The 13,878-nt window shown below is 36.4% G+C and overlaps 1 protein-coding gene across 3 annotated transcripts in view; it reads right to left on the bottom strand.

The window, feature by feature from the left end:
* Positions 1–1,753: 1,753 nt before the first annotated feature.
* The window catches only part of gfra1a (gdnf family receptor alpha 1a), a 68,213-nt gene continuing 56,088 nt past the window's right edge, over positions 1,754–13,878 (bottom strand). For 2 of the 3 annotated variants that reach the window (XM_087803379.1, XM_087803380.1), the window contains 2 exons: positions 7,815–7,862; positions 1,754–4,886 (listed from right to left, as the gene is read on the bottom strand). In XM_087803379.1, the coding sequence (XP_087659505.1) occupies positions 4,746–4,886; positions 7,815–7,862 (189 nt within the window). In that variant the 3' untranslated portion in view covers positions 1,754–4,745. The remainder of the gene's footprint in view (positions 4,887–7,814; positions 7,863–13,878) is intronic. The other variant, XR_015713029.1, reaches the window with a different exon arrangement.

Here is a 13,878-nt window from a genome sequence, read left to right as displayed (position 1 = left end):
GGGACCAGATTTAATTACCGTAACTTGAGGCAGGGGTGTTCCAGGACACATTGCAGGTAAAACATGGGACAGCATTCATACACTGTCCCACAGCATCATAGCCAAAATGCTATCAGTCAATCTCTTATTGACCAGTTGGTTCATGCACCGTAGAGTTGGTGGCAATTCTGAGCAGGTCTCGTGGTAATGGTATTTCATAACTGCTAAAATACAGAAATTAATGTGAAAACTAATAAGATAGTTTAAATTATAAAACCATCGATTTAGTTTCAGCATCTAGTTTATCACACCTATTTGAGACTTGATTGCATCTTAACCAAAGCATGACACTGTATCATAGTAATGGTCTGATGAAGCTTCATGAAGCAGTGTCATTATTTTTGGAATCCACTAGATGGCAGTCTCTGCACCATTTTACTTTTGTTTAGAACAACTGTTCTAATGACACATCACATTATTTTTGAACTGACCTCTAAACAACATGACACTGCTTCATCAGCCAATCACTACTGTCCTTTTAGAGTCGATTGGAAGTCATCATGTCCTTGAAAGCAATAAAAGAAAATACTAATTAGAAAAGACAATAAATAATCCGATATGTACTTCCTCAATTAGTTATTTGATCAATGACTTGACAGGTAATGAATAGAAACACAAAAAGCTGTTAACAAGCATGAATATGTAATTATACTTTATCTAATGAACTAAATCAAGTACATTTTCTTTAATGGCTGTATTTCAAGTAATATTGATCTTACACAGACTGATGAGACTAAATTTATTGATATTGACAGGGGAGTGGATCCAATCTTGATAGGACGGGCTGTAGCTCCATTTATTTGAGTCACTCTTCGCAGCATGTATGTTGTGACAAAAAGTGCAGTCACACAAAGAAGCTACAGTATTTCTAATGCTTTAGTCTATTTTCTGCTTGTAAACAAGGTCACTTATCATCCACTACTTTTGTATCACAGTTACTACATTTCCTGATTCAATGTAATTGGAGTTTATTTTTGTAATGAGTTTCCCCTCATAGAGTCATTAGCACTGATGCGGAATATTTATACCCTGTAGCGTATTTATTTAGCAATTTTCTTCTTGGGTATGTAAGAGAATACACAATTCTTACAGTCCTGTAGCTTCATCTGTAGATGTTTAACTTAACTTAATTTGAATCCCAAATTATTTTAGTTTCAGTTGGTTGAATACACAAACAGAAACAATCTGCAGGGTACAGTTAACAAAGATTCTAGAAAAGAAGTTGATGTTTAGACTGGGACTCGGTGGATATTATGATAGCTGGGTTTGAAAAGACAGGGAACATGATGGGATATGGTGACTGAGGATGGGTTGATGAGGTCTCATGATACATCGGTGTGAAAACACTGTATCATGATACAGTGTCTTTATTTCAAAGGCCACTAGTTAGCGCTCTATGTTTAAAAATGATGCCATATGTTACATTTAATTAGTAGACTAAAAGGACCAAATATTGTAAAGAGTACCATTTAGCGTTATTTCAAAATGAATCATGATGTATCATGATACAGTGTCTTCACTACACAGCTGTATCATGAGGTCTCATCAACCCACTATTAGTTGTGACTAATGATTCCATGTCTCTGTTTAACCTGACGCAAACAAAAATAAGAGAGTGCTAGATAATAATATAATGATAAAACAATATGTATATGTTTTAATATAGTTTGTTTAATGTGTAGTAGGAGTAAAGGAAAAACATGACCCAATATCATTGGTGATTTAACAGTTTAATTAGAACATTTGTACAATAGATTTTACATTTTCACAAGCGAGGTCGCTCGACAGCAGAGCGCCCAGTGAACTTTTCCTCGGGTGTCACCACAAATGGATCATCACACATGGAAGGAAAACGACATTTGTTCCCTTTTTTTTCCACAACCAAGACTTTCGTCTCAATTGAAAGGCCAAACCAAAATCCCTCTGCCGACGGTCAACACTGGAATTGGTTCTCGTAGCATCTTGTTTACAGTTGAGGGTTTGTCTGTAATTGTATATGTTTGGTGACGTATAGATTCAAATGTTTAAATGTTATTGTGCTACTTTTTTATTTTATACTTCAGTTTGTTAGCTATCCAGAAGAAAAACCTGTGTTCATTTATTTGCAATAGCTGCCTTTCAGCAAATCCATGATCCAATAACAAACTCATTCTTGGAACCAAACATCTGATAACATTAACTATCTGGAGTTTCAAGCAACACTTCCTCCTTCGTTTCTTGCTGCACACATTCATTGCATTTTTCTTTTTCCCCCCCTTTTTTTTTACGGAAAAACTTCACGGCTAGAGTATCCCCCAAATAAGTTAGAAAAATAATTATTTTACAAAAAAAAGCTAATGGTAGCAACATCAAAAGTGGGACTATTTCAACCAAAAGAAATCACAAACTCATGAACATAGTGGAAGAATTACACAAATATGTCTTGATGACAAACAAAATGAAACGGTATTTTACGTGGATTAAGCTGCAGCTACACAATATAATGGACAAAATGATCAGTTGCAATTATGTTATTAAAAACACAAACTTTCTATGACTTGATTCCATATTGGTCCTTTAAAATCACTGATTTGTTAGTTTATGATGATGCATCATGAAACGGCACTGAAGACAAGTATTGTTTTCCTTTTTTGAAAAGCAACTAGATGGCACTCACTTTTTATTATCTTTGGCTGTAATCCACTAATTCAGTGAAACCTGGCATAATTGTCTATCTTAGAGTGTCATCTAGTGGCCTTACAAATTAAGACACTGTATCATGATACAGAGTCTTAAAAATTAAATGACCTTTAAATTCATTTTTAAAGGTCACTAGGTCACAATCTTTGGCTCTCATGTACTAATTCAATTAAACTTGTAACCTGTTCACTGACATTTTCAAACTTGGAGTGCCATCTAGTGACTACAAATGAACATACTGTATCATGATACAGTGCCTTCACTACACAGCTGTATCATGAGGCCTTACCAACTCATCACTACCCATAGTTCTATCCAATAACATTGGAATATCAAAAAAAAGAAAGTGTTTGAAACTTAAATTGTGCTTATTTTTTCAAGGGTTTACAAACGGGGAATTTGAGAAACATAAAAAAAAAAGTAGCGACTAGCATTCAAGCACAAACTCATTTTCTTTTTACTTTAATCATTCTCAGGTAATTTGCTGAATCGGAAAATTCAATCAGCACAACACTGTGCACAGGAGAATGATTATTATTATTTTTTTTTTTTTTTAAACATTTGTTTATAATTATCTGTTTTACCTGTTATGAAATGGCTCCAAGATCCTAAAAGATTAATTGGTGTACTCGTCACTTATATCACTGGATAGAATCGTCGGTTAAATGATCTATAATGTTCATGTCTTGTAGGCAATTACATATGTCATGATACAGAAAATCTTCAGCTTTCACTACGTTACGCTTGAAAGCTGAACGTCCATATTGGTACATAAGACTATGTGAGAGACAAGTAACAGTTTATAAAGCCATGTAATTATGTCTATACCATAATGATTGATGATAAATAACATTTAAGTCACATGATCACATCTCATCAGCTCGTGCACGGTGTTACTAATGCAGCAACTGAAATTCAACAAAATGATTGAAGGGAAAACAACAATGAACAGGCAGACAAAATGAGTAAACTGCGTCAAAAATAAACTATTCATAAATTATAAAAGAAAAATGAGGTCCTTCAGCAACCAGTGATTCATGGCTGTATGGCTCAAATACATTTTTATAGGAACCTTCGGATGGTTTCGCTGGATGATAGTAAGTCAAGTATATAAAGATGAAGATTTTATTTGACTGAAAAGTGTCTCCAAAGATAACCACAATGTTGTGTCTCTAGTGAATAAATCAATGTAATAATTAAAAGTTAAGATTTGCAATTTCTCTCTGTTCAAAAATCACTGTCATTAGTGACCACAACTGAAACTAGAAGCTTAAAAAAAAAATGCAGTTCTGATAAAATTCCAATCGGATAAAATCCCTCACTGTTCTAGTGACAAGCGAACATTGCTGTTTTACAACAACCTTCACACAGGTTCCACTGCAGCAGCTCCTCTGTGCCTCGTTTGAAAGCCTTGACTTGTGTTAGATTGTTTACAATTACACATGAGTGCACTCTCCACAACATATAGCTGCTTGTGTGTGAGTATATATGGTTGGTGCGGTATGTGAGTCTTAGCTTTTGTGCGCTTATGCCAGCTGCAATGTGTGCCTTCAGTATGAGCCTCGTTTGATTGACTCAGCGTTCAACTTCGACTTTCAGTAGACACGGAAAGGGTAGAAGTCTGTGATGGTCCGTTCACTTACACTCATTTAGACATAAAATCACATAAAAACTCCACTCACGTTTGTGGAAATGCAGCTGAACTTTACACAGAAGATCCCAAAGTTAACGTCAACACAGGATACAACAGAAGGCATGTTGATTTGTACATTGTTAAAGAAAAAAAAAACAACATAGGCTACCATTTGTCATTATGTTTTCTATAAGAATTTTTTACTTTAGTTGGTATTATCTTTGAAAACACGCTAACATGAACACACAGCCAAACACTTAAGAGGTCATTTGTCATTACAACTGTTTGGCAGAAAACAAAGTTTTAAAAAAAGTAAAAAATATAAACTGAAGGGGAACAAAATCACTTTTATACAAACAGACTTGTCAGTATGGGTTTTTGCAAAGTTTCCAGGCTACAAGCGTCCAAACACCAGCGTGCAGTAGCAGTGAGTTACCAGCAGAGGCAGCAGCAAGCCCAGTCCATTGGTGTGATGAGTCGATGGGGAGTTTCCCAAGATTGCATTCGATGTGCTTGGACTGTCAATCTGAGGATCCTGATCAAGACAAGAGGGATTGTTAATTCAATTTTTATTTTGTTATTGTCCACACGAGAATTTGGCTAAAAAGTATTTGTATCACTTTATCTTACACTTGTGATAAAAGAGGTATCCTCCAACCTGGGAAGCATACACCATCCCTTTTCCCTTAATGTATCCCAACTGTTTATCTAAATTAAAAAGAAAATTCAGCTAATGGGCAGCATCCCTCGCATATAAAAAATCATCTAAATGGTCTTTTAAAATGTCTTCTGCTGAGAATCTTTAAAAGTTGACACAGTTTGTTGTGATGATGGGTTGAGCTGGTGGCTGTGTAGTATCATGATACATTGTCTTCATTTTAAAAGGCCAATAGATGGCACTCTCTTCTGTATAATTTTGTATAATATTTGGCTCCTATCTACTAATTCAATGAAACCTGACACATTATTATTGCCATTTAGTGGCACTGTATCATGAAACGGTGTCTTCACTACACAGCTCATGAGGCCACATCATTCTATCACTAGTATTTATACAGATAATATTTAGGGCAGGTTAGATGGCAGAGCTACCACATCCAACATTTAAACTGCGTCAGATCTGTTGAGGTAAAGCGTTAATATCGATGAAAGAATACATGAAGTTGTGGAAATAATACTTATTTAGTAAATATGATCCGTAATTAATTTCAGTTTTATCTAAATTGAAATTTAAAATGTTTTTTTTCAATAAATCTTTCATTTATTCTGGCAGATCAAAAGATTGATTTGTAGGGAAGAGGTGTCTTTATGAAGTTAATTATTACAGGTGTACTTCGAGTCAATGATATCATGCTATATTGTGTTTCCAGTAACCTACCAGCGCACTTGTCATTAAACATAAGGTTTATATGGAGAAATGTAAGTTAAAAAATGGTAAACAATTATTATATGATTCACCTTCAGGATGTGACTGATCATTCTCTTCACCCAAACACTTTTTTTGGTTTACAAAAAGGCAGCGAACGGTAACAGTGAAAAGTTTAAAACCAGATGAGAAAAAGTAGCACTAATTGTGACAAAATACAAAGTAACACAAAGTTGTCATGGCTTTGCATCCGAACGCCTCTGATGGAGGTACACGTGGGGGTCAAACCTCCCCTTTCCTTAAATGTCAGAGCTGCTTCTTATTATTGTACAACGGCATTTACAGTGAACTTTAAAAGCCACTAGATAAGCAGAGATTACAATTTTGGCTTAAAAGGAAACAGCAGCGGTCACTGTAGCAACCGCCGCTGACGGGGGAGGTCAGTCCATTTGAGTTGAGTCAATGAGTGGTACACTTGTGATCCTCAATGCAACATTTTCTTAGAAGGATAAAGGTTCTTTTTTTTTTATCTCAATCATGACACCTTAGCTGTTGCCAATAACTTTTGACTGAGAAATATAAAAGGACTTTTCGCTTCATTCCAATTGAATAGAATGGCGACACAAAAAAACCCTTAAATTCTTGAATTTAAAGACAATTTAATTTGTATTATCTTGGCTCATTTTGGGGTCTTTTGATCTTAAGTATGCACATGTAAACACCAACACAACTTGGAAATTTCATATATATGGCCTATTTCAATATGCCGACGATTAACAGTGAACTATTTAATGATGAAATAAAGTGCATTTCCATTAATAAAATAAATAATATGGTGCAATAAAACACAATACAACATAACATGATATTATATAAAATAATATTATATAATACAGTAAAACATATTGTAAAATAGCCAAAAGCTTAGTTCTGGGGAACCTGGCTGCGTCGGCCACTATGACCAGATCAGATTTCACTGGATCTGTCTGTCCATTGTTGCCACCCAGTGAGCTAACCACCCCTATTAGCCATAACTTCTGACAATGAGCACAAGGGCACCCCAGGGCTGTGTCATCAGTCCCATGCTGTTTCCTGACTTTTTCAACAAAATAAAAAAGGTGCTCGGTAAAGCTTAAGTTGCTCCGGGCATCCACACAAGCCTCATAGAGAAGATCTCATACGGAGAAGAGACCACAAACATGGTGAGCCGAGTGAAAAGAAAAATCTGCATCAAAGACGTTGCTCCGTTATTACGGGTCACACTGGACAACAAATCATAAAAGACATTAGAGGGTGGCCAGGGACGGGTTGCACTTTTGAAAGTGGGGTCACCCAAGATCGGCTCCTTCGAGGCCAATGAGTTTGGGACTGGCTTTTATGTTGTCCGTAACATTATTAATCATTTTCTCCACACTACATCCAAAAACATTTTTGTCTTTTCCAGGCTTATTGGAACAAAGGATGAACCAATGATTCTGTGTTTTTGCGATAATCCAAACGAATGCTGTATCCCGAAGGAAATCGTAATGCATTCAACTTTTAGTTCCTCACATTATTTTATTGAGTGTTTATTGCATTCATGCTACATCAGGTCACACACAAACAAATGAGCAGTGTGACGTTTTTGCTAAGTACAAGCTCTCTAAGCTAAGCTAACGGCTAAAATGAAAAGCAGTTATTAACAGGGGGAGAAACGGTGTTAAAAATGTAGTAGTTCTTTATAACTGTGGTATTATGAATGATGTAAAACAACCTTTAATAATTGATAAAGAGACTAATTGGTAATTAATACGCAGTACTGTATATGTCAAAGAAGGGACTGTATTTACAAAATGTTGTGGTTTGGTTATACTGTTGTTCAAAGTTAATAAACCTGGCACTTCCTACTAAAAAGGTGTGATTTCTCTGACAAAAAACAGTTTTGTCTAGACTAAAGGTATGTCTCAAACAATTTTGTGTCCGTGTCCTACTTTGAGTGTCGATGTTCTGCTTGAACTTGGACATTGTTTTATTTGACCACTTTCTTTTAATTGGTGTCAGTATGTGTGAATGTTCTAGGCTCCAGTTGAATGTCAATGAATTAAAGAAGTGACTCACCACACACAAATCTCCATCCACACTCGAGTTGGTCTTGAATTTCTGAGCCTGCAGAGAAAACAGAGTCATCGTGACATTAGTGAAGTCTGGCGATCATGGAATCTCAACTATTTTGTATGTTGGATCAGATCAGGTAGCGAGACTATTTTCAGTGATGTGCCCCCCACCCCCTCATTCCTTGGTTCTTTCCTCTTATTTCCCCCCTGCCTTTGTGTGTCACGTACGTCATGTCTGTGAGTGGCATGTGTAGCACTTCCCCCACCACTCTTAAGAGCTGCTGTGACCTTAGGGCTGAGTAGACAGACTGAAGATGAACAGGTCTCACAGTTCTACTCCTCATGAGATCATCAGGTTTCAGCGGGAGTCAGGCGTTTTGCCTCTAATTTAGGTAGATGTCAGGATGTACCTGCAGATTTCTTCCTGAATCCTTTTCAATAATATAATGACAAAATGATCAATAATAAATTTAATGAACACAGTATGTAAGGAGTAAATGTAATTTAATGTTATGTATGACATTGTTATTTTTAATTTTTTTATTTTGACATTTGTAGATATTGAGGATAGATGGTGGCAATTCAGTTCCCCATTAAATTCTATTTCAGATGAGATGCAGAGTTTGCCTTTTATCAAGTGCAGCCAGTTTCAAGGTACTGACTCCAGTGCTAGTTCTAGGCATCGTTTGACTACAGGAGTTTGTGAAGTGCCTTTTGTCTGAAAACATTTAAGAAAACTGAAACTAAAGATGTTCTGCACTAAAAACCACCTCCAGGAAAGTTGTAAGGCTTTACCACGAAGAGAGCTTTAATGACCACTTAAGGAAGTTCAGTTCTTTTCTTCTCAAGCTCCTTGCTCCTGTTCATGAATATCGAAATGAAGACACAGCAGTATTGAGGAAACGACTTTTGATTTGACAAGCAGAAAGAAGAAACTACTTCTATAGAAGAGCTTATCTCATTGTCGCAAGAGTATTGTTAGTGCTATTTAAAAGCCAAAGTACGAATAAAATAAAGCGATAATAGATGATATTTATATAGTATCCACTTACATCTATGTCTGTGTGTCTGTGTATGGAAAAAAGACAAGTGGCACTCGCATTCATTGAATTTCTAAAGCTCTGTTTTCCTTAATAACATATGAACTGGGTCTACTGCGATCAAGGTGTCAGCCAAATAACCTGTGATTCAAAAGAACTGACCCTTCAAATGACATTATCCTTTCTCCACATTGAATAAATCAGACGGAACGGGGACTGCCTGCTGGCTCATTTCCAATTCAGCAACATTTGGAAGGAAAATTCTCCGCTTCCCGATTCCGTCTTGTATCTGTCTCGTTGCAAAAGTCATATTAGCATTAGTTGGATCATGGGCATGGAGCCGACCAATGTGCTATTTGAGAAGAGAGGGAGTGTTGTTTTTTGTAGGGCAGCAGTACAAAAACGGTTTCATGTCTAGACCAAAACGTGAAAAAAAAAGTTTTAATTTTTTAATTTTTTTCATTAGTTGGTAATTTGACTACTTTAAATAAACAAACACATTCACAAATACTATGAACCTTTGGACGAGGGCATCGAACATTAGGTTTTGGTTAGTCAAAGTTACAGTCCGCCTTCTCTTTCTTTGTTAGTTTTCATCACTTGCCCGAGTTCCCTCTGCAAACTGTAAAATTCACCTTCCTCTGAGTTTCTTTTGCTACATCATGCAGTGTATTTCCAGTGAAGGATTAGCCTGCGCCTGCTTCAGGACTTATTTCTGGTGGAAAAAGAAACGGAGCAAGGTGGATGCAGTCAAGAGCAGAGGGGAATGAGGTAAGCGATAAAAACGGAGTCGGCATCAACCAACTTTTGAAATGAAAAATATGGGTCTATGATGTCATCTTTTCAAAAAAGTTGCAAATCAGCTGCCCAGTCATCTAAGATGATCAGGTGTACAATTTGCATGCAAGTATCTCTGTGATGGGGCCCCAGGTCTGAGGGTCTTAGTATATTTATGTTGCAGTGTTGATAGAAGACTCTAGGGCACCAACCCCTGGAAGAAACCCATCTGAATGGCTCTTTGTGGAAATATTTTTGCAACGGAATGGGTAAAGCAAGACTCACTTGCAAGATTTAGAGTCTATAATTTGCATGCTTGAAGTATCAATTGGTATTTTACATTTTTCCCTTGTGTATATACATATATACGTTAAAAGAAAAATGGAAACAGATGAAGCTTTTTCAAAGCTAGCCTTAACAACACAAGTGGGCAGACGCACACCATTGGACCTCACAGCAGCTGAATAAGAAAGTAGGTGTGTACGATTTTCTCAGCTCTGCCCTGACAAAGTACAGATGCCATTTCCATAGGCTTCAAATTATTGTACAAGATATTGTATTTTTACGGAGCTCATTTTATGTGAAATTTCACGTGACATTCCAACTGATTACAGGCAGGCATATCCTGACACAAACCAGGCCAGCAGTGTCCTGGACTGTAGATAATTATATTGAGAATTATTGAGATTCAGGGTTTGTCTAATTGGATTGAGTCCTGCAACTGCCCAGAAGAGAGCTCTCGGTATCATCAAACTTGGATCAGATCCATAGGTACATGCCAGCATATATTAACAAGGTCGTGTTAATATATGCACATTCTTATGATGCTTTGAGATATGCATGCTGTTTGTTAGTGATGGGTTGATGAGGCCCCATTTAGTGGCCTTTCAAAATGAAGACACTGTATCATGAAACACAGCTGTTTGTAACATCGCTTGAAATAACAATAAGATTGTTATTGGGGAATACATTATGAAGCTATTCTGCCTGATTTTACTACTCTGTAATTTTGTAGCACCTTTTTGTTTAAGTAAGCAGGTAATAGAAAAATACATAGAAGTTTAATTTTATACAAAGGAAAAATATTTTCTCAGGAAATGCATGTTTTACATAATGAACAGGCACGATTAGCAATGTATGCATAATCTTACACCCTTCTCCTAATTTAACGACTTACAGAAGGATGCATACTATACATTTCTAAATTCTCTATATGTCTCTTTTAGTAAATTACAATATTTACCACGCTCAATTTCTCCTCAGTGAATTTGACAATTTCTGGACAGAACATTGAAGCATATGCATCCTTAAATTATGATCAGTCTGACAACATACCAGTCAAAACTCCATGTTTTTTGTTTTGGTAATGTTGGCTGTAAATGATGAAAATTGGATTAAAACGGATCAATATCTTCACATGTTTACAGAATTTATTTTTTTAGGGGAATCGACTGGTTTAGAAGAGTATATACACCGGGTCAAAGGACAGAGGTCTAACGAGTCAGCAAAAGAACCTGTTGACCAGGACTGTTCCAGAAGATATGTTATGTACAACAGTACAAATGGAGAAAGGAGCAAGCCAGAACTTCCTTTTTTTGGAATATGTTTGGGACAACATCTGGACTGGTGACGCGGGTAGAGCTAACGGTCGGTTGTTGAGAAATCATGCAACTACGGGGAAGTAACGCCTATTGGAGACGGCCCATTGTAAAGGTCTATAAAGTCTGAAATACCAACAATGATGTTTGCGTTAGTCAAAAAACGAATGATGTGACTTCTACAATAAAGAACCAACTCATCCCATTGATCCTGTCCAGCCGTCTTTATCTCTTTTTGCTTACACTGCTACAAAAATGTTATGCCTAATAAATGTGTGGGTCACGTTTCATAGTAACGGTAACAGCAATGCTGTGGATCAGAGGTCATATTGATGATTGGTTTTTGAAATGTGATCAGTTATTTGGGACAACCTTAACAACATTCCAAGTCATGTGACAAACATCAGGTTCATGTACTAAATGTGTCAATTAGCTTTGAAAAATAAAAAATCTCTCTGAGGGTTGCTCACTCAAGTGGGCAAATTTTGCCTGTTATGGAAGAAACTTTTTTTTTCAACATTCCTCAAAATGTTAAGGCTGAGAAAATTGTGTTGCTTTTCTCAAACTAGTTGCTTATCATATTTACAATCAAACCAGAATTTTAATCGATTTTATTTGTTAATAAACAGCTTTTTTGGAAGCCTCTGTATTTTGTGTTGGTTGGGTTTTTATCCAAGTCTGTAAACATCTAAGAGTAGAACACCTTGATCTTTGGAGTGTTTGCTTTCAAGGGAGTTTTTGAGTTCCTGGACTTTGCTTAGTTAGTTTTATTTGTAACTTCCTGTCCATAGCAGTTGGAGGTACATTGTTGATACGTTTTAGTGTCATTTGAGAAGGAAAGTGCACGATGCAAACACATGCAAATAAAGTGTGTATGTACAGACCCTACTATCAAATGTCAACAGTCAAGCAAACACTCTAAATGACCGTTTATCTCATATCTGATAAAGAAAAACCCACACACAGGCACAAGCTCACCTTACATATAAAAAAAGCCCAAGCAGGTGTTAACGACACATGAGAACGTTCAGGTGTATGGTCTCAAGGTCAAGTCAATATTGATACTAACACCTCTACGAGGTGAAAAACATTTACAAGTCGAAAACTATCATCTTTTATGATCATTTAGCTAATTAAATTTTACCATGAATTGATCAGCGACGACTGTATCCATCCATTTGTTATACAAACCATTGGTTTCGTCCATTTTTTTTAATGCAGGAAGAAGAGGGTCAACAAGGACGGCACCACTCAAACGGCGGAGTGGTTGGCTAAGAGGTTGCCAGTTGAATTCAAGCTCCTGACGTGTTTGTCTTGTATTGAACCTGAGCAAGACACTTAACGCCATTTAACATTTACAACGGACAACCAAATTCCTAGGCATGCGATAAAGCAAGATATTAGAGGAATTTCCCCATGACACCATGTAAAGCCTAATAAACTCAAATATTCATAGTAATTTAAACATCACTCAATGTATTAAAAACAAATACATGCATTTATAATATTTCTTGACCTATTTGTCCGTTTTAAATTTTCTGGACTGACTTAAATATTTGTCACGTTTCAAACCAAGACAGATGTGTTAGAGCACTTTAACCAACAAGTAAAGTTGGAACATACAGTATCCTTGAGTTATGCTTTGTCTTCATCAATGACGATTAAAATTATCCTTAACAGAGACCGTATTGTGGGTTTCTGAGAGCTGATGACATCATAGAAATACACAATAAAGGTAATGCCAAAAATAACATTCGTGAGAGGGAAGAACATCTACCAACTCACCTTCAAAATTACAAAAAAATAAAGATTACAAATTGTATTGGTTTTCCATCTCTGTTTCTGGCATGGCAGTGACAGCAACTTCCCCTAAATCCAACAGTGAATTAACTGATTCCCTCAAATCGCAAGAGATTTGCGCCTCAGGCCTAACGGGTTGCATCTGTTTTGTCAGGTTGGTAGTGTAGGGTAATCGTTTAACTCACATTTAAATTCTCAAAAACTTTGTCTTTTGGAGAAATTTCGATCAAAGAGCTACATTCTCATTCGTATGTCATAAATTTTGTCCACATGGTTACACTGTAATGAATTAAAATATTTTGGTCACATGATCATCACCACTGAGCACAGTTTTAGTGAGAGTTGTGTTGCGTTAAAATTAAAGTTATGTTATGAGCTCTTATCTCAGGGTCAAGGTGACCCGATGGCCCGAAAACAAAGGTGTTTTTTTTATCCCCTATATTGTCTCTGGGTCAAGGTGAACGACCTCCAACACTGCATATGTATTTATGAAAGCCAGAAAGGTCGTTCACCTTGACCCAGGGACAGCATGAGGGATACCACGAACACATTTGCTTGCAGGCCTATGGGTCACCCTGATCTTGAGATGACACAGGCGTTACTTAACTACAATACAATAGCGTTAACTACAATACATTTGTTTCTATTGTTTTTATGATTACAAAACAAGAACTTTTATCAAAAAGATTTGTGATTTAAGTCTAATAGAATAATTCCATACTTCTAATACTTGAAATAGAAGACATAATGTAAATGGATGACCAAGTTGTTTGATACTATATTGGCAAATTCCTGTTATTGAATGGAGGCCTTAATTGTAAAACTGTTGTTGATTTGTGTTTTCAATTGTAAC

This window comes from Callionymus lyra, chromosome 11 (assembly GCF_982586985.1).
Source record: "Callionymus lyra chromosome 11, fCalLyr1.hap1.1, whole genome shotgun sequence".
NCBI classification, from domain to species: Eukaryota; Metazoa; Chordata; class Actinopteri; order Syngnathiformes; family Callionymidae; genus Callionymus; species Callionymus lyra.
This window is presented reverse-complemented; position numbering and strand designations above follow the sequence as displayed.